Raw genomic sequence first — 22,441 nt, forward strand, 5'->3', positions numbered from 1 at the left:
GGTCTGAGGAAGAAAGGAGGAGACTAGTTCATGGATGGGCCAGCCCACAAGCCAGGCCTGGCCTGAATCAAAATCCCAGACGAGACTGAAATTCTCCGACTAATTTTTTGTCGTCCATGCCAATTTCAAGCTAATAATTGGATTCAAAAGTTAAGCTGTCAGGCAATGAAATAATAATGAAAATCAAGTCAATTTAGGTTAAAACCCTAATATCACTGGCTTGCCTCCACATAATTATATCATCAAATCAAACATAGGCGAAAAGACAGTTACAATATGAACGACACATACTGGACTAAAAACTACATGCAGCTCCTGAGGCAAGTTTTATAGAATGACTGCTGGCTTATTACAATCCATTTGACCATGCCTACGAGAGACCCCTTTTCAGATGTATTATATTATATTATATATATATATATATATATATAAGGGTGCCACAAATCTAGTACCTTCACAAAGGATTCATAATCTATTGGGTGGTGGTCTGGATAGCTGCTACAGTTGAGACCATGGAATCCACTCCACATGCGTTATGACCTCTGCAGATCTTGTAATACCCATCTTCTCCCCAGCTTTCTCCCCAAGAGTTCTTTATGATCCAGTAAGGCTTTTCCTTGAACCGGATAGGGGCATAACCAGCAGAACCATATCCAACTAGAACCACTCCATGATCCAAATTTCTTGAGCAAATGTATGGGCATGAAACTCCCTTCATGTATGTTTGCATGAAAACTGCGTTGATACCCACTGTATGTACAAAGCAACAGAATTATTGAAATTTCAAGTCAATCATGAATTTAGTTCATCACTAAATCAACCTCATCAAGCCAACAAAACAAACCTAACAAACAAGGGGAAAAAATGCCTGCAAATGCAGCTAACTACCTGCAAGAGGGCCATTCTTCACCAAATTTGCAGCAATTTGATCTTCATCAAGTGAAACAACACTGAAGTTCGATACTGATGCAACAATTTGGCTTTTGTTAAATTTGCAAGAACCACGATCAGATCCAATATAAGGATAAGTCTCTTCTCGCTCAACTCCCCCTGCTTTTAGTATGTACTCAAAAGCACTTGTCATCAACCCGCCATTGCACCCTTGGTCACAAGCACCATATTCTTCTGGATCACACTGCAAAAGGTACAAGCTTAAGTTGATTAGAGATGGCACTAAATTTTTCGATTCACCATGGTATGAGGCAGAGAATATAAAACAAGCAAGTATTATTTTTACCCAGAGTTATAGAGAACCAAGCAAATTGTAATGAATTTGAGGACAATGTTTTGGACACCTCTGGAGAAACTATTAGCACCAATCCTACTAGTATGCATGAAGTGAAAGAAACATAATTTCTTGTTCCAAATGTCCACAACTTTGGATGTATGATTCAGAAAGTCTAGTACCCATAGTTATTCTACTATCCCATAGGAAGAACATATTTTCTGCTCTTAACACATGCATTCTTAAACCATATGCTTTCACAGAAAATTATGCGGGCCTCTTGAGTGTTGATTACAGTGTTGGTAAGATGTAAAAGGAGATAAAAAGTTAAAACAGTTCTGCAAGCACCCTCAAATATACATCAATACAGTCAAAGAGCGCTAGCATTCTCATCCCCACGCACCCTCAAATGTTATATATTCAATATGGCATCAGGAATTTTTCCCACGGAGAAAACACGAAAATGCAAGGGCCAGTTTGTTCTTCTTCCCACAAGGATAGTGGGATGTCCAAATTGGAATGAATAGCCACATAGGTTGAGAGGTGGGATGAGGGTGGAGTATGGTCTCAAGCGGAGGTACCTCCAAAATCATTAAAAATTAATGCTAACCAGTTATCCTATGTGAATTGTGCTAAAAGGAAGCATTTTTCATTTGGAAATTAATTGGTAATCCTCTCTCCCTCTTAATCTGGTCAAAGCAAGCTTACCAATGTTTGGTTGTTCTTGCAATGAACCTCTAACTTTACGGATCAAACCATCTTATGTGCTTGATGGTCGGTCCAACCCACCAAGAAGGTGCACGATGCCTATGTAGGAATCCCAAGCATTCCCTTTAACTCGGGAAGCACTTGATCCTTTGTAACTTGGAATCATCAAGGGAAGTGTAAGAGATAAGTTCAGCTTTGACGCAATTGAGACATTCTTTGGCAACCACCTTTTTGGAAGGGTGCAGAAGTGTAGGCAAGTTCATGGTCATCCTTCCAGGTAAGTGTTACTATCAAATTACACACCAACACAAATCGAAAAGTAGTGGGAAAAGAAAGAATATCCAACCTCATGGTCACAATCCACAAGCTGTTGCTCACTCATGCTAATAAGATTTCCAGTCGTAAGAAAATGAGATCCTTCCAAGGCTCCAATTGCACTGAAGGACCAGCATGATCCACAGGAACCCTAATATCTCAAATTAAATCAAACAATAAACATGAGTGTTTTGAATCAAATTCTTTGAAAATAAAAGTACCATCACCCACTAACAAAATCTTTAAAGCAATAGAGATCAATTTCATACTTGATCTTTAACTGGGGTTACGGCACCATGATCTCTCCAGTCAAAATCGGCAGGAAGATCGTTGGTCGGGAGGATCGGAGCCTTTTGTGCATCGGCTGGGAGCCGGAGCGGCTTTAATCCGAGATAATTCCGGCGAAACTCGTCAGGAGTTAAATCGGAGAACCGAGTGACGCCGTGTACAGCAGAAGGATCAAGTAACTGGTGCCTTCTAGCGCGACGCAAGTTAGCCTCGAAGACGCTGAAGCGGTAGTCGTGCTCCTCCACAGTGGAGTAGGTTTTGCCGAACTTAGCCTTGAATAAGCCGAACTGGTGTTCAGCGCTCAATAGATCGTCCCCCTCCGGCACGACTTGGCGGATCAATAGGTCATCGGATTCATCGGAAGATACGTCGGAGACGGCCGCAGAGAATAATAGTGTGGGAATGAGAAACAGGAGAGCGGAGCGAGAGACGGTACCCATAAGCACTTACCAGCCACAGGATTACCAGCTACGGAGCCATATTGGGGCGCTCTGATATTTATCTTCGCTTTCCTCCCATTGGATTTCTCTTGACACGTGGCTTCTTATCTTTTGCTAGTTGTCCAGCGAAGTTGGACTCGGAGCAAAGAAAAAAAAACATGTGGTAGGTATTTGATTACAAAAATCTGATGTGGACCAAATTTCTTCAGTTTTCAACAACAGTATCGAAAGTTGTAGCGTGACGACAGAACATCGTTGTGAATTTGTGCACTACGTCTCTCACAGCTTCAATTGAAAACAGCCAAACGTTTTTATATTATTGTCGCTATGTTTATAATTTAAGGGCACATACGACAATTTACGAAGATAGAAAAGTGACATGGCGGCTGGCCTCCGTCATGGATGGCGTCATCCTGTGCAATAGATTAGGAAAAAAAAAAGGTGAATAATAAGTTTATGAATTTATTTTTAAAATATCTCTGATTAAAAAGAATTAAATAATAGCTGTATTTGGAAAAAATACTTTTTATGTATTAAAAATAATGATGAATATTTTTATTTTTGATAATAATTATAGACTTCTCATATGTTTGCTGGCAATCTATGCTTTGGTCAAAGGCTTCATCTACAAACTGTCTAATTATTTATTCCCCTAGTAAAATTTGCAATTCATTGGCCAACACGCACATGTTAAGTAACTTATCAAAATCATCTATAATAATAGTAATGCAATAGTTAGAAAGCAACATATTTGCAAAATATTTGGAGGATCCAAATAAATTGTAATGATCACGAGATTGCTTTATAATGATAAATATTGAGAACCTTTAGAGTATTTTTCATCAATAATTACTTTTTGTTTTATCATCATACATGTACTTTTATCCAACATTTTATTTTATCTTATTTCATGTTGTTGAATTTTATAATTAGTAAGCATGTTTTTTCTTCTTTTTTTTTTTGGATTAATTTGAGAGATTTTAAAACCAACTATAATGGCATGCAAGAAATAATCCTTAATTCTAATCATTGCAAGCTTTCAATTAGAAAAATGAGGAGGAGACACTTTGTCACCTACCACGAAATTTTGGCTTGTAATAAATCATTATAACTCTTTTTGTTATATATTTGTTAATTCCATGGACACTATGGGGTGTTCAATTTCTAATTCATACATTTTACACTAAAGTTTAAATTAAGAATGATATGCAATTAACAAAAAAACAATGTGCTTGGCAGCACCGAATATAAAATTCTAATATACGAAGATAAGGGATGCAATATCATGGGAAGATCTTGATTTTGCAAAGAAAATCATGTGTTTCAGTTGCATGTGGATTAATCCTCATTGCTTGAATTTCTACTTCGCTCATCATACAGGCGAATTTGGTGTTTTTTTTTAAATTAATTTACATGAAACGAAAAATAACTATAATGGCATGCAATAACTAGAAAACAATCTGAAATTCTAGTATGGTCAAGTCAGCTGGTTGGAGTCTTCTTATCAAAAATTTCCTTAAACATTAGCTTGTCCTCCACAATTTATTAATATCTCATGTTTGATGAATTAATAATCTCATTTAAATAATAAGCTTAGTATATACATAAAATAATAATTTAAAAAAAAATCCTTAAGAATCCAAGAAAATATAAATTAATAATAGATGAAATTCATAAACAAGCTATTATCCTTATTATTGGCTTAGTTGTGTTTAATTTTTGGAATTGTCTACACCCCATAGGCCGAGGCATCACTGGGTGGGGGTTCCAGAACAGGCTGTGTCCAATAAGGAGGAGGGTGCATCGATGAAATGGTTATGTGCTCAAGTACAAATAAAACATTTCTCTTCACATACTGAATTCCATTTAGAACTTTCATTATAAGATCCATCTGAAATTTTCAAAAGCTTCTAAACGTCACTAGAAAGATTAATTTATTTTCAAGTGGTGCACAGGACCATTATAATCATGTACTATTTCATTTTCCAAATCACACACACAAAATTGGCTGATGCATGAGCAAATACGCTTTCCTATCACATTATCATGTAAGCTCTTAGGCTGAAAACCAAAACTGCATCCTTAATTTTCTAATTCAGTCAAGCCTCGGGTTTAGATATGCTCTGACTACTGTAGTTGCCAAATTTTCTTGAGACTGCAGCTTCAGATAGTGTATCCCATACCTGCAAGTAATCAAAACCTCAATAGAATGGATTAGACAGATAAAATTACAGATGGACCAAAAATTTGGGAGGGAATTTCCACTCTACCTCCAATTTTCCCGTAGAACCCCCTATAGCCAGCAAAAAGGGTCTGTCCTCTGAGAAGGAAATGGAAAAGACAGCTCCCTGATAGCATATTCCAAAACAAATCTTAAAACCCACACACATGTATACATGCTTACACACACATGGAGAGGAAAAAACAACACACCAAAACCTATTTGGATTGGACTTGAAGAATAACAACGATGAAATTGTCCTAGTAACTCTAGAAGACTCCCTGACCCAAAAAATGTTCACAAGAATAAATACAAAATTGAGGGTTCCTTACAGCTTTAGGATTCCTGGTTGCAACACAGGAAGGTTGGTTATTTGACAAATCCCAAAGTTTTACCTGAGGCAAAATGGAAAAAAGTTCAATCAAGAGTATAGAACCATTTGTGTAATATGCATGCAGGGTAACAAGGTAGAGGCCAACACAAAGATCATAGAAGATTACCATTTTATCTGTGGATCCGGTTGCAAGAAGCTGTAGAGAAAATCAGAAAAGAAAAATTACATAAACCAAATGTAGGAAGCAAGCATGCAAATATTTTTTCTAGGAGTGCCAAGATGAATATATACATTAGGTGCCAAGGGATTGTAGGAGATTGTGCAAACAGCTTGGTCATGTGCATGGAGAGTGAAAGCTGGCTTTGACTCAGAAGCCGAATCTGACTTAGCAGTACGAACATCAAAACCTTGAACTGTACCATCCTCCAAACTGACCTGAAAACATATTTGCAAATTATAAATCCTAGTTTTTTTTTTTTCAATGCTACTTAACTAAAATCTTAACAAAGAAATGTCATTCAGTGCAAAATGACTTCTGCATTGCTTTTCTATTTAAAAGATCATGCAAATAAATTAAGGAAGATAGTCATGGATACAAGATTGAAGCCCGCACCACAAAAGAGTGATTAGTGTGTGGATCCCATGCCAAGCTTTCAACATCAGCTGTGACTGACCACTTAAAACCAGCATGCGTTGGTATCCTCCCATCCTTCTGCAACAGATAAGAATAGTGAATGAATCACTGCAGTTCAGAGAACCAAAGGGCGGCACACTTACAAGAAAAGGAAGAAAAGAAAGGAAAAAAAAAAAAAAAAAACAAAAACAAATACACACAAGATAAGAAAAGAAGGATGTGGGTTGAGGTGCTCTACATCAGGCTGGATTTAATGAAATGACATTACGAATAGCAAACTAGGATCTAATATCTGCTCATTAATAGCTTTCATGAACGTGCAGAATATTAGTTCATTATGAACGGTATAATAAGCAAATATCTCCATTACCATAACTACTGAACGATCAAATGATCCACTTAGAAGAACTTGGGGCTCATGGTGATTCCAGGCAACTGCTTGAACCTGTAAGAAATTCATTAGAAAGAAGGTAGCAACACAAATAATAACATATGGCATTGTAAACCAGCTCAAATAAGTGAGTGCAATAATCCTAGAAGGTCATTAATCAGTAATAAAAGACTGATAACAAGTTACTGTAGCAACCAATTGCCAAATATAATACAGAAACCAACTTAAGTTTGTCAACAATATCCAGGCAGTATTATGACAGGGTTTGGCACTACAAAACAAGCTCCAAAAGCTCCTGCTTTCATATTCTATATTTATCCAAAAGTTTACAACCTAAAACAAAATGGTCATTGAGGCTTTTAAACCCCAGCAAAATCTGGGGTTAATCCAAGGCCACAGCCAAACTCAACCAGATTAGAATTTATAAATTATTGATTTTTTTAGAATCTTATTATACTTCAAAATCATCCATTTTAAAACAGTTTATTAACATATTTGATGTAATCTTTAGATATAAGTGGCATGCAGCTTCACCCAAAAATACATGGATCGGGTTTAGGATGCATCTCTCAAACTGATGATTAATAAGGTATGCTCAAGAGTAGCAGCTCTGGACATGTACTAAACCCGACCCATTTGAACCCCTTAAATCAAAAATTGAGCTTTCAGCATAAGGACCTTGCTACAAGCATGTTGATGACTCAAGTGGCTCGCTCTACCACTCCAACTGCCTGTTTACAGCTACTTGCTGAGATTCTCGACTCTGAACTGATGCCTTTCTTGGTACTCACGAATTATCACTCAGTGGATTATTACAATTTTTTTTTTTAGATAAATACTCAGTGGATTATTACAATTGTGATAATAGAATACTTGTATGCCTCTATCATGAAGTAACCATCTTTCTATAATCTTAATGTGAAAGTGGAGTAGCAAGAAGTTCAGATCAAAGTTTTTAAAGGCGAGGTGTAAGCCTCAAGGCGTTGAGGCTTAAGCCTTTTAGGACTCTAATTTTCATAGTTAAATAAATATTTAAAATAATTTTAAATCAATAAAATTAAATTAAATCAACAATAAATTCATTTTCATAAAAAACCATATTAATAATTCCATAATGTAAAATAAAAAATAATAATAATTGCAGTACATAGTTATTTTTATTTGAAAAATAATAATAATTCAATCATAAATTTGAATATAGAAAAAAATATACTATAAAATAGGAAAAGAAAATAATAATAATTAATAAAGTAAGTGACCTATATTTCTATTTTTATTATAATATTCTTATAAATTTTATAATGATTTAATGGAATGGAAAAAAATTTCTTTCAATAAATTTAACTATAAAAAAGGGAAAAAAAAATAAATTCAACCACTGGAAATTGTAAATAAGAAATAATGATTTAGAATTTTAGATGCATTAAAAGGGCACATGATAGAGCTTATAGCAGGTTGACTTTTTCCACAAATAAAAGAAAAAAAAAGACATAAAACAAAGAAACGAGAGAGATGAAGAGGGGGAGAAACAAAACAAGAGAAAGAAAACGAGAGAGATGAGCGGAAAAACCAGAGAAATGTGAGAAAAGCAAAGAGAAAATCTGCAACCCGAGAAACAGAAAAGTGACGACCCCAATGAGAGAAAAACAGACCGAAACAATGAGGATCTTCTTGTATCTCTCTTTCTTGATCTATTTCTATTCGATTTTTATTTTTTTGGGCACTTCAGTACCTCTGTTGAGGCTTACGCCTCACCCAGAAGGCGTGAAAACCGCACTTGAGGTGCGCCTCAGCCATGTGTTAACCCCTAAGGCATACACATTTTAGGGTTTATGTTTTTTTTTTTTCTTATGCCTCAAAGCGTTTGGCAACCGCCTCGCCCTGAAGCGTGCCTCGATGTGCGCTTGAAGAACGCCTTTAAAAACTTTGTTCAGATTTCATAAGCAAAGAGAAGAAGGATCAACCCTCCAATCCTAAATTATGTCCAATATCAATATAGCCCCATCTATTAGGATTTTATGTCAGAAATCGATGAAAGAACCCATACGACAAACACGTGGGCATTACCCAACATAGACATAAATTTTAATTGATATTGTAATGTTCATGTGCCTATATCACATACGTTTTCGATTTATTTTTGATGAAAAATTACAACAAAAGTGCTCATTTGACCTTTAGACATAATTAAAGTTTGGCATTACTTTAAACAAAAAAAGACTTAAGAGGCCAAATTGAGACAATAGTGAAAATATAGAGAGTTTTTGTAATTTACCCTAAATTTTTTTTAAGCCATGAAGTAAAATACAACGGTGAAAGTACAAGCCAATACTTGCCTTGTCCGTATGGTGATCCATGGTGATATTGCATTCTCCTGAAGTGACATCCCAAATCTTGACTAGTTTATCAGCACTTGCACTAGCAAGTATATTCCTGCATTTAGATTTAAAGAATTTAAAAATTAAAAAAGAAAAAAAAAAGTAAAGAGAACAGTAGATCTAGCATAGACCTAGTATTATAAATTTATATATATATATATAACCATAGACAAGCACAGACCTGTATTCCTTGTTCCAAGCAAGACCAAGCACTGAATCGGTGTGACTGCCTTTTCTGTATTTGACCGATGTCTAAATAAAGCAAGTATGCAGATTGGTAAGAGAAGTGACAAGAAATCAACCATCTTCAGAATCAAATCACAAAATTTTTAAAAATTGCTGCCAATATTCTGAAAACAGAATTATCATGAAAACTGGCAACAAAATAAACTTCCATTGGGATAGCACCTTACTACAGATTAAAAAAAATTGAAAATGGAATTATTTATAATATACAAACAAAAAGAAAATTCATAAACAGCTAGAAATTTTTTTTGTAGAAATGATCATCATTTTATAAAATATCAAGAGAAGTACCGCACAGGAAGGAAATCACAGATCCAACATTGCACTTCTCATCAGGAAACAAAACATTCATTGTTATGAACTGTTCACTGTTATGAATAGTTTTAAGCACATGTAAATAATAAGAAATCCTTCCAAAAATAGAAGGATGATAAAAAGAAAATGGAGGAAATACCTAACAAAACAGCTATATAAATCAAGGATGAAACAATAACATATACAAAATATAGACACAATGTACAACTTAAGCGGAAAAAAATCCACTAAAAAAAAAGAGAAATTTGATGTTTGGCTTTGTGTATTGGTAATCGATCTACATCATTAGCTAAAAGTGGGAACCAAGAAAATGAACCCAATTACTATAGCTAGATCTGGAATTTGATGAAGCCATTAAATGATTCTAATATAGGGAAATTCTTTCTGATATAGTATGCATAGATATGACCAATGCTGGAGATTTTTCTGACTTTGGAATTGGCTGAAGGACCGTTTTTCTCTTCAAAGGAAGTCTGTGCCTCTAAAAACATGGGTTTCTTCAAGTGGGAAGCTTCATGGAGAAGAATCCTAACCTTGGATCAGTTCAAAAGAAGAGGGCTGTTTTTGGAAAGTAATTATTATATGTGCACAAGTGCAAAAGAATCAGCTGACCATCTCCTCATCCATTATGGGAAAGATAGGAGGCCATAGAGCTTTGCACAACATTTCCTGGATCCTCCCTTCTTTGATGAAAGAGTTACTAATGGGTTTCCATGGGAGTTTCATGGATATGAAAGAGAAAGAAGGCTAGGAGAACAACTCCTCTATGTTTGTTTTGGACAATCTATATGGAGCAAAATCGAATATCCTTTGAAGGGGTGCAACACTCAGATAAATCCCTTAAGGATTCCTTTATTTCAGACCTTTATCATTAGTCTCACTGCTCCCTACAAGACTGTTCCCTACCAGACTTGATAGACTGGTTATGCTCAAGTAGTAAGAATGTTGATGTGGAATATGTTTGTGCTTCTTATACTTTGTGTTTCCACCAAAAGAATTTTATTTATTTTACTTTAGGGGCAGATATCATATAAGAGCCCAGCCAGGAGCTTGCATGCACAAAAAAACCTTATCCCAAATGACAATGATAGCCCAAGAGATTTAAAAAAAGACTGGCACAACCATTTTTACTCCCAAAAAATGCTCTCTCTTAAGAAAAGCTTAACCTTAACACAAATAGCAACTTTGACCTTCCATTAACAACCAAGCTTCAGCTACAAAGCTCTAGTCCTTTATACCAGGAATTTAAAACTCTAATGCAATGTTCAGAGATTGATCATCAGGAATGTATCACCACCACACCTTCCATTTAATAATGAAGTTTCAACTACAGTGCTTTCATCCTTGTTTACCAAGCCCCTAAAACTTCAATACAAGATGTTGAGATCAACCATCAGCAGATGCCACATAATTCAGATGGAAAAACCAGAACCAATTGGAACTCCACAGCAAAAACATATCAATGCAGGTAATTTGTGTTTAAATCAACAAAAAACACCCCATTCTTACTGAACAAGAGCAGGTTGTTATTCCTGTCCATAGGACAACTTATGCATAATTTCTTTCATTAAACCACATAGCAAAACTTGATTCTACTCATTTGAAACCCTGCTTCTTCTCCCAGCTCTAAATTCCAAATACTCAGTTTTAGCCATTGCTGATAACAGACCTGAAAATGGTAGGCTTTTTGACAATTGTATATCAGAGTTACAGTCATATTCATCTCAGACCCTCTTCAATAAAGTGTCTTTCTAGAAGGTAGGAGTTTGATGTTGAACCTGACATAAGCAACAGAAAATACCTTGACTTTTTTTATAATAGTCAAAGGCACACTACACATGTGCATGGTCATATTGATAAATCTCTTCAATGCTCCTTTCATTTCTCTAACCTACCATATTATCTCTATAGCATGCTGGTCATATTGTTTATCTCCATAAAGACCACACTAAGTTCTTTCACTCTAAACCTTTTGATTAATCAACCTTGAAGTTAGCTTCTCCTTGGTCTGAAACCAAACTAGTTTTAGATATTCTTTCCAAGATTCAGATCTTTGGCAATATTTTCAACCACTATCTATTGAAGCTTCACATAATAACTCTTTATTTGATATAATAATAGTTCAAGTAACTCTAAACATCTCCTTTACTCTTAAAAGTGCAGTAAATGCTTTTTCACCATTCACTTTGAAGTTTATGTAAAATTATGTGCTAAGGGCTAAGGGTTTTATCATTTTAAGAACTATTCCCACCATGAAGAAAGGTGGACTGTGAAAGTTGAATAAGTATCTTAAAAACTTTTGGGAATTCATTTATGAGCATATCCGCCAACCATATGTTACTTCTCTCAACTTAACAAAACCTTATACCAACAACTTAAGATGGGGTACATCCTCTACAAGATCAAATCAAAATGTAACCTTAAAATACACATTGGAACCTTGTCCAGCATGAGTTTATGTTTGGGTGCATCTATAGAGAAATATGTATCAGCAGATACTTTTCCTTTCAAGAAAAACTGCACACACTCTTAATATCCACATAACCAACAAGCTGATTTTCTATATGCATTTAATAACATATACAGAGAGAAATACTTGAAGCATAGTTGCACTTATGAAAAAATCAGAATTCCAAATAGCTTAGGCAATATCAACACAGTAAACATCTTGTGAGAAAATATCCCAACACTATGTTCTTAAATCTAGGCATACTTTAAGTACTCTTAAGAGAAAGGAAAAAAAAAAAAAACCAGGGCCAAACATGCTTCCAGTAAACCGCAGAAGATGAATATTCAGTAGCATATCCTATTATACATCTAAAGATGGTCCTTCAACCTTAATAGATTTTGTAGTTTGGGTGGGTTTGCGATGAGGGAGAAGGTTTTTTGTTTTTCCTTGTTGTTTTGGATCCAAATGTAAGAGGGTGAGTGTCTCTATACTGTATTTGTGTGGGTCGCTATTTTAGCGCCTCTTCGTAATACATTTCTTTTGCTTATTGATCAAAAAAAAAATAATACATCTAAAGAACCCTTATATGCCTAATGACATGCAGCTGACATAAAACAAGAGCTGTAGCATACAAACGTCAGACCAAAAAAAGAAATAAAAATTTTAAAATAATAAATATTTTAAAATTAAAATTTATAATTTAAAAATTTTGAAAACAAAAACCAAAAATATAAAATAAAATAAAAATAAAAAGCTTGTAATATAAAAGCCAAAAACCGTTGTACAGTTGTACTCCACAATCTTCTAAGTGAAAAAAAGATGTTTCCAGCAACATACTAGTGCACCCAGCAATCAAAGAAATAAAACTTCAATAAGATAACCACAACAGAACTTGCAAGATGAAGCCAATGGGAAAGCACATGGAAATACGTGCTGGTATTCATTCCATTTGGAGAAAGACAATAGATCTTCCTGAACACAAGGAACTAATAGCACAAAGGATGGGAGAGGAAGGAGGGGAAGGGGAGGAAGAATATTTTTGAATAGGCAGTGAGGTGACGTATTAAAACAAGGCATAAACCATATGCACAGGAAGTATACAAAAAAGTGCCAAAGGATGAGAAAAGATGAAAAGCAAAGGAAAGAACAATTGGCTTTGAGTCCAAGGGCCCCACCCAAAACATTAGTCCAAAAAAAGGAAAGATCTAGACCTCCTAAAGAAATGAGAGGCCAAACATATAGAATTTTGGGGAGAGCCTCTTTTAGCCACTGATCAGAATGCTCCTCCTTATTGAATATTCTGTCATTGTACTCTCTCCAAATGCACCAAACAAGCAAAAGAGGAGCAAATCTCAATATTTGCCTATATTGCTTGACAACATACCTACCATGCCATCTAAACAGAAGCTCTTTGATTGACAATGTGAACATGCAAGGGATGCCAAACAGAGATCACAAAAGATCCCACAGCAATAAAGTTTTTGCATGACCAATAAAATATAATAGCAACTCAAAACTGGTCACAATTCAATTTTCACAGAAAAAGGCGATAAAGTGACATTAGTTAAAAGATATATGGTTCATGATAATAGAATACATCTTGCAGTTGGAGATCAATGGAATCAATTTTGAGCTCTAGAGCCACTGGAATAACCAAAATGATAAGAGAACGTTCTTAATTTGATTCTGGAAGTTCCTGTTGACTCAAGTTGATAGGATCAGCTCAAAGGGCAGAATTCAGGCAGAAGACTCACAACAGGCAGCAACCCAGATCAGTATTTTGTTACCACATTCAAACTGGTTCAGACCAGAATTTGTGAAACAATGATCATTCATTCCATGATGGATGGGAAGACAAATCAGTACCCCAAAGGCTTGATTGTGGCTTGGCCGAACTAATTTCTTCAAACATAATGAACAACATTGAGCATCCACAAAAGCTAGTGGAATGTACCAAGATAAATACTGTGTCTGAACAAGGATACCATAATACTTGTAATTAAGTTGAAGATGGGGCAGCATAAAATTTTGGATAAAGCTTAAACACTATAACTTCAACCAGGTTATAAGGGGGTTAAAATAATATTTCTTTAGGCCACTAAAATAAGTTGAATCGGAGGTGGAGGAAGGGAGGGAGACTAGTATTGCAAACAAAAAAAGCAAACCAGAGGGAAGAGCTGCCAGATAAAAACAACAGAGGGCATCCTGGCCCCTTTGAACACTTCCTATGTCGGTGGGGAAGCTCCCATTTTTTATTGGTGTTTATAATATGTTTTTTCTTTCAAATGGCCACAAATAGCACATGCTTTTTAAACATAAGTTCAAATAGCCAAGTATAGTTGAGCTCATCAATCATGCCCATTGACCAATAAATATAGCCTAACCTATACTGTTTAAGACCAATGGGTTCTCTGCCTTTACTCCTGCATCAGATATCCTTGATTACAGGATAATTGATCATGCATGGACACAAAAATGGGATACCACATGGACATGGTGACACAGTGAATCCAGACCAAAAGAGAAACAAAAAAAACACAGACAGTGAGAAACAGCAATGAGTACACGGGTGTCTTTATCCCAATATAATTATATCCAACATTTCACTGTTCCAGTCTTCATGCTTCTCTTCCTTTTTTTTTTTTTTGATAGGCAAACACAGAAATATATTAGAAAAGGGCACCTTGAGGCTTGACCCAAAAGCATTCATGCTTCTCTTCCTTTGACAGAGAACTTATTTTACATTACTTCTCACTTCTAGTAAAACTTTAATTGTATACCACTTAGTCTTCATAACTCAACTCTTTTATAGTATTTCAAAAAAAGCATGTCCTTGTTAAACTTCCTATGTGATGGATCCACAAAAACAGATAAATTTATGTCCTGGGCGCTCCTAGGGTCGGTCTGCTGCACATAGCACATCAACAGACACATGTTCAACACAGGCGCATTTTCTGTCCAGCAGTCTAATACGCTACTTGAAAACTAATTCATATATGGAGTTCTAGGGACTCGCCTACAGGGCAAAACATCCACTAAATACTGACCAAAATCGTTTCCAATGTGTTAATAAAAAATAGATTTGGCTTTTTTTGAGTAATTGAAAGCACTTGAAAAGACTCATTTCATAAATTTCATTTGCTCGATGATAGGCATATTAAAAGAAATACCATTAACAGGGAGCTTCATCATCAGTTTTCCCTCCTTCCAAACCATTTCTAATGCTAACAAGTCAATGCAATTTCAAAATTAGAAGAAGCACACTGAGACAAATATGATCTCGTACCAATAAATGATATTAGAATTCTAGATTTACCTAAGCCTAACACTTATTTGCAATGCATGAAGAAGTGTTAATTTGAAAGCAAAAAATCAGAATTCAAACCACCCAGCTTATAAGAATTTCACAAGCTGACCTTCTTTGCTTTCTTCTTCTTCTCAGCAACACCACCTAATACCAAAAATGGTTGGACTTCATCAATCTGAGAACAATGAAAACAGTAAGAGATTTTGCAGTAATATCTCAAACAATAGCTTTACCAACTATAAACCAATGAGATCAAGGTCCATAGCTCACATACAATGTCAAGGTCCCATATCTCAATGGAAGTTTCCATTGAGCCTACAGCTATAAAGTTCCCTGCCAACATATGAAAATCATTTAATAAAAAAGAAAAATACAAGATAAACATCAATCTGAGAAAAATACATTGAATAAATAAAAATTGTTTGCAACAAAAATGATCAAAGATGATGTTGCATATTATTCAAGCTCAATGAAAGGGAAGATGATAATGAAGTGGTTAAATTTGCATTTTTCTGAAAGACAACAGAGAAGAACACAGATAGCAGATTCCAAACAGTGTGCTTCAGCATTGCCAGCTTACAAATGAACTAGAACTGGTTCAGAACATCACAATTGAAGCTTGAGTCTACTATCTTCACACACACACACACACACATATATATATATATATGATCTTCTTGTACTAAATTCTAAAGCATTGTGAGAAATATATATCTTAGGTCCAAAACAATTCTATATAAAGGTGTCCTCACACATGAGAACCTTCTTTCAAAGGTCTACTGATTTTTTTTTCCTTTTATTTTTTTCTTTGATAGGTACTAAAGGTCTACTGATAGATACCCCACCTCATAAAGATCCACTTCTAACACCATTATTTCTGCAATTGACGTAATTTTGCACTACTGACTGCCTTAAATGCAATCATTGGTAAACAAATTAACTTCCCCAACAAAAAGATTATTCTATAGTATGGTATCACAAAAAAGTGAACCAGGTAAAAATTTTCAAATAAATAAAAAATAAGAAAATATGAAAATTCAACAAAAAAAAAAAAAAAAACTCACATCCTCATATGATACAGAGGTGAATGACACTATTGGATGGTTGTCCACATTTTACAGATGTTCTTTAATAATACAGCACACTGACAACCCAACAATAATGCCTCACCCACCATCCAAAAGCAATGGTATGCTTCTTTTCCAGAATATAATTTTACATAGCAAAAGTAGACTCAACGAAAATTAGAAATCTTTCTAAAGCAAGTTCCCCAAAAAACCTGTTCTCATGAAGTTGTAGGATTTCTTGGAAGGAAGTCAGCAAGAAACTACAAGTTACAACCATCATGATGCACACATAAAAACACCATACAGTTTTCTTCTTTTTTTTTTTTTGATAGGTACACATAAAAACACCATACAATCCAAAAACCACAATCATAAAGGTACATAACTTAGTTAATATTACCAACATAATTGTCCTTTTATTTCACTTTCCAAAATAAGGTAAAATTTGTAAGGCCAATGGGAGATTAGGCAATCATTCTTAAACAAAATTAGCATAATAAAGCAATAAACAAAAGACATAACTTGAATGAAAAACAGAAAAGTCCACATGTGCCTGCACGCACAAATTTCAAATTTCAACCAAGAAGTGGAATGAGACGCACCTTTTTCTCCACCTTTAAGTGGGCAATCAAGCCATGCTGTGCAAAGGGGAAATGCTGGGATTATGACATCATGATGTACATACATGTTTGAATCACCATCCTCTGATTCCTCAAATATCCAAACCTGCTTGTACAGATATTGAACTAACCAATGAGGGGCAATAAATAATTGGGGGGGAGGGAGGAGAGGGAGAGGAATGTGGGAGAGTTACTAAAGCATGTAGACTCTAGCTAACTATTACATGCCTCAAGATGACTGAGATCATCCGCATTACGTGCACAAACAATGACTGAATCCTCTGCTTTTATAGTCATATCCTCAACCTCTTCAGAGTCATCATCCTGTCCAAAAAAAAATTGTTATTCTAGCATCACAAGTCAAAAGACACCATCAATGCCATAAATGGTATTCAAAAGTCAGTCAAACTCACATTGTTATCCTTCAGGTATGGATCCATGTCATTACTTGGGTAGTAGGTGTCCCCAAGCCCCTTGCTAAATACCTCAATGCCTGAGTTCACAAATGACAATACAACATTTTTCACAAACAAATTATGCTATAAAAAAGTCATGATTTAGAAATGCTTCCAGACCATTTCCCCCAACTCACAACCACAACAAAAAATTAATAATAATAATAAAATTAAAAATTAAAAACACCACCAGCACAGAGTTTTGGATATAGAGATACCATCATCCTCATCATCATAATGATCCATGTCAAGTTCCTTCAGACCATCAGTTATGTCCAGGAAACTTGTTCCTGAGTTCTTTGGAGTCTTGCCCAGGGCATCTGCAGCAGCTAATGCATGGGCAACTGTATCATCCTGCTTGGCAGCATCAGCATCCATAATTTCATCATCTTCCTCGCTTTCACTATCTCCACTGCATAAAAAAAATGCATCAGAAGTACAGAATGGGCTGCAACATAGTACTCAAAACAACAATGCAGACCCAATTCTTCCAATCACAGTTTTTTTTCTTTTTTTTCCATTTAGAATATAACATTTTCCACGTATATCCAAAAAAATAAAATAATGGTAATAGGTAATATACTTAGTTACAAGCAAGGATGAAAATATTGGTTTTGAGAGATATATTGGTAACTTGATTTTACAGATATATAGGGATATATCAGGAAATATCGATGGATGTTTTTACATAAAATAACAATAAACCAAAAATTAATCAAAACTCATGAAAATATGGGTAAAAACTCTAAAAAATGATAAATAAGAAATAATATATATATTCAAAATTTTCTTTAAAAAAAAATATATGTATAATATGTTTTGTGACATTTTGTAATAATAGACCAAATTTAAAAACAAATTAAATTTAAAATTATAATATATTTAGTTTGGAATAAGTTTTTTATTTAAAAATATTAATAATCTTATTTTTAAATTTATATTTGTTTTGCATTAAAATATTATATAAGGAATCGTAAGATGATTAAAATTGATTTATTTATAATAATTTTATTTTAATTAATTTATATAGTATATATGAATTTGTATGTGCAAACATAACACAACAAGACATTCAGTCTAGTGGTTCCCGCAATCGAAAATCACACTTGAGCACTCAGGTTCAAACCTTGGCTTGGTAGTGTTTGTGCACCTTCATTTTATATTTTAGCTTTAGCTTAAAAGCTATCCCACATCAGAAATAGAAAGAGAAAAAATGGTGAATTTATTGAGGAACCCACCTTAATGGACTACAACTACACTTGGGCTGTGTGGGCCTTCCTAATGGGCTGGATATAGATCCAGCCATATGAGAGATTTTTTAAGAAATAGTTAATGCTGACATGACACTGATTAGATCAGCAACATTACTGAAAAATCGGTATAATATCTGTATGCCACCAAAATATCGTTGATAAATGCAGAAAAAAATCAAAATTTCAGTTGAAGGAGATATCGATGCACTTATCATGTCAGGCAGGCCTGACACCCAATATTTCAACTAAAAATTGGGGATATATCCCAATTTTTCTATCCTTGGTTACAATAATCCATAGATAACCCAAATGCCAGATTGTTATAATAAAATGAACCCATACATATATGGACTGAAGGTAGATCTCCTATGACAAACAAGTTGGTAGGACTTTACTCTAAAGAAAGCTGAACCACAAAACATGGGATCAAGCAGAATAAAAGTGGGAAGCAGCATTTCCAGCCTCATGACATGTAGAACAAATAAGAACCAAATTCCAAGAAGAAATAGCAATCATGTAACAAATCATTCAAAGATCTTTTCATCACTGGTAATATACCTTCGCTTGTCTTATTTAAGTGAATAACTGGCTCATGCCAAAGTTTTATCATGTAGACTGGAGGCCTATAAGAGCCAGGAAAGTAAATGATTGAAAGGAATACTGAGACATTAAATTTCTCAACAGTGGAAAAATATACTCAACTCAAAAGGTAACGCTTTAGATTTAAACAGTTTACTGTGGGCTTTACATTGATCAATTTAGAATAGTTTAAGAAGCATTGCTAAAGTTCTCCTGGCTAATCAAATAGCCCTTTTCCTTTGAAGTAACCAAAATTTAATTCAGGATCCAACAAATAAGTAAACTAGCTTAATGAAAAATAAGTAAATATACTTTAGGCAAAAGAGCTTTGACCCACAAGGAATCTTAAGGAAATGCCCTTCCTACATGATATCAACCCTAGCCTTTTGTATAGACTTCTTATTCTTGTCATTGCAATAGCATTGGTAAACATTTCCTACTAATTGTTGTGCCCTTATTTATTCAGTTCTTTCCTAACAGACTCATTTCTTCAGTGCAAAATGCTTATATACATGCACACAATGAACAATATAGGAGTTTAATCTGCAAAGCAACAATAGTAATGACTTGTCAAGGTCAACCAATATGGGACTAAATACGCCAGAGGAAATAAGTATGAATACACAAACATACGGAGGGCTAGAAAGAAAAATTTTACCATCTCTCCAAAGCACCGTTCTTGAGCATCTCTTCAATTTCCTCCTTTGAAGGTGGCTCAACCACCGAAGGAACAGACTTTGACACCCCTTTTGGGATCCATGAAATAGCCGCTATCATTCTTATTCACACCACAGTGTTCTATCTGAAACCAATTCAAAACCACAGCTCTAAAGGATGAAGATATAGGAATTTAAATGGAGATATCCGGATTGCTGAAACGATAATCATATTGAAGAAGAAGAAGAAAAATAACATTAAGGGTCAGGATTACCTCTGGGATGTGAATGGGGGGTGATTGTTTCTTGTATCTCCGTCCCCTCTCCCTCTGAGAAAAAGGTGAAACAAACCCTAGCTCTTTGAACCGACCAGGATAAAAAAAACTCCTACTACGACCTATACCGTATCTACAAATTCAATAGAGCCACCATGTATTACTTATATGATTTACAAAATGGAACAAAATCTTAATGAATCTCCACCTAAAATAAATTTCGGAAATACTTTCGGAATTTATCCGAGATATTTTGGAAATCTCTGATCAATCCGATAGCAAGAGAGGAGAGTGGGAGAGGAGAAACCGGAGAGTGAGACAGAGGCAGCGCGAACAGAGCATAGGGTTTTGGAGAGTTGGGTTTTTAGATGAAGATGGGTATAGCGCGTGGCCATCGCGTGACTGCCATTCATGGGCCGAAGAGGTGCCAAAAGTTCACTGTGGGCTTAGAATTTGTTAACATTCTCATAGCCCAAACGTTTGCATTATGGGCTCAAGCAGTGGGCCAAGCCCCAGAGTCACTTTGAAAACTCAAGGTAGCCATCAGAATTGCTAAACAAGCAAAGGATGAAAATTTCTGTTTTTTTCGCCGAAATTTCGGCGAAATTTCGTGTTTCGGAGGTCGGCGAAACGAAAGAGGGGGGCGAAATGTCGACGGAAGAAATATCGTAAACTTCGCCAAAATCGGAGAAATTTCAGATAAATTTCGGTAAAAGGAGAAATTTCGGCGATTTTTGAAAAAATCGCCTCCGGTTGGAAAATTTCAGAGAAAAATCGTTTTGTTTCGGTTTATTTCGGCGATTTTTCGGCCAAAAAAACAGATTTTCCTACCAGTCCAGCCCGCGCACAGGATACAAAATCTGATCATGATTTGCAGGCAAAGCTTGTGTTTTTCAGCCTGGCTCAAAAATCGTGGATTTAGGGTCCGTGAAATTTAAATCCAATGGCACAACAGCAAAGAGAACCCTAAAACAGATTCAGAAAACACAGGGAGTAAAAGAAAAGCAATTTTTTTGGTTTTCTTTGGGGGTTTTGCATGGATTTTCTCGGAAATCAAACGAGGACGAATTTACCCTGAAATCGAATGAGGGATGGATTTTCTATGGAATCAAACGGGGGTTGCAAAAAAAAAATAATAATAACATGTTTAGATTAGTACCTGCGAGGATTGAGAGTGGCAGAGGAAAATAGGGTTTTTTTAGGGATTCTGTCGGAGGGCATCTTCAGAAAAGGGCATGCCCGGGTGAGAGAAGTGGTGTGGCCCATTTGATTTTTAGATTTAGTAGAAATAAAATAAAATAAAATAAAAATAAAAATGGAAACAAATCATGACCCATGTGCATATGATGGTCCAAATTGAAGCCAGATGTGATCCAACGGTCAGAATTGAACCTCAAGCTATATGATAATATGTACAAATTATTGATATTTACTAGAATAAGTTTTTCATAAAACTTTATAATGAGTGTATAAGTACAACCGACATAATATAATTATGTCTAATATTACGATTCACAAATCATATTATATATATATATATATATATATATCAAAATTTTCAACAAAATAACTTTAAATTGTCTATTATACTTCTAATTACATTACTACAAGGTTTTTTTATATTTCCATGAGTTTTGATCAATTTTTTGCTTACCAAAATTTTTTTCCAAAATATCCGTCGATATTTCTCCGATATATCCGTAAAATCGAGTTACCGATATATCCGTAATTACCGATATTTTCATCATTGTAAACAAGGCATCCTGATTCCGAAAGCTGGTCACTTAAATCAGCCATTGTCATTATCACAAAAATGGCGACAACCCTTTTGGACACCACCCCATCTTCACTAGTCTTGATGTGCTTCACTGTAAACCCTATCTCCCAAATTCTAAATCCATCAGATAACAGATTTTTGTCCCCTCCCACTCATCTATTGTGCATCATGTCTTATAGGAGAGTATATTTGAGGGGCATTTCATAATTTTTTAACACTAGTCAGTACAAAAAAAAAACCCTAAAAAACACACATTGAGATCGGGGATGTGGAGGAGGTGACTATGGCAAACAAGCGAAAAAGGTAGAAGCAATGTTTTCAGAACCGGACTGGTCATCGAACCGGAAAAATTACCGGTTCACGATTCACTAGTCGGACTGGCGGTCGAACCGGTGATGTAATAAATATATAATTTATATATTATATAAAATTAAAAATAATCATAAAAATTAAAAATATATAAAATTATAAGTTTTAATAATGTTTGGTTTTTATATTTGGTATATTA

General features: G+C 35.1%; 2 protein-coding genes across 4 annotated transcripts; both read right to left on the reverse strand.

The window, feature by feature from the left end:
* Window positions 1–179: 179 nt before the first annotated feature.
* On the reverse strand, window positions 180–3,015 carry LOC117912379 (cysteine protease RD19A-like). Its single transcript, XM_034826945.1, has 4 exons — window positions 2,518–3,015; window positions 2,280–2,399; window positions 889–1,135; window positions 180–750 (listed from the first exon to the last, which is right to left on the reverse strand). The coding sequence occupies exons 1-4, from the start codon at window positions 2,974–2,976 to the stop codon at window positions 473–475; spliced, it is 1,104 nt and encodes a 367-aa protein (XP_034682836.1). The 5' UTR covers window positions 2,977–3,015; the 3' UTR covers window positions 180–472.
* A 1,789-nt stretch (window positions 3,016–4,804) lies between these two features.
* LOC117912782 (uncharacterized WD repeat-containing protein C17D11.16) lies at window positions 4,805–21,375 on the reverse strand. 3 transcript variants are annotated; one of them, XM_034827490.1, is made up of 18 exons: window positions 21,316–21,375; window positions 20,157–20,289; window positions 19,884–20,027; window positions 17,612–17,805; window positions 17,352–17,431; window positions 17,167–17,262; window positions 16,921–17,044; window positions 15,526–15,584; window positions 15,361–15,426; window positions 9,116–9,186; window positions 8,893–8,989; window positions 6,536–6,610; window positions 6,145–6,243; window positions 5,823–5,966; window positions 5,698–5,727; window positions 5,530–5,592; window positions 5,247–5,324; window positions 4,805–5,159 (listed from the first exon to the last, which is right to left on the reverse strand). In XM_034827490.1, exons 3-18 carry the CDS (start codon window positions 20,000–20,002, stop codon window positions 5,076–5,078), a joined length of 1,479 nt encoding a protein of 492 aa, XP_034683381.1. In that variant the 5' UTR covers window positions 20,003–20,027; window positions 20,157–20,289; window positions 21,316–21,375; the 3' UTR covers window positions 4,805–5,075. The 3 variants fall into 3 exon arrangements, with proteins under 3 accessions (XP_034683381.1, XP_034683380.1, XP_034683382.1); XM_034827489.1 differs by lacking the exon at window positions 21,316–21,375 and having other exon boundaries at window positions 20,157–20,624; XM_034827491.1 differs by lacking the exon at window positions 21,316–21,375 and having other exon boundaries at window positions 19,884–20,052; window positions 20,157–20,624.
* Between the last annotated feature and the right edge of the window lie 1,066 nt (window positions 21,376–22,441).

Source organism: Vitis riparia, chromosome 4, assembly GCF_004353265.1.
Source record: "Vitis riparia cultivar Riparia Gloire de Montpellier isolate 1030 chromosome 4, EGFV_Vit.rip_1.0, whole genome shotgun sequence".
Lineage (NCBI taxonomy): Eukaryota > Viridiplantae > Streptophyta > Magnoliopsida > Vitales > Vitaceae > Vitis > Vitis riparia.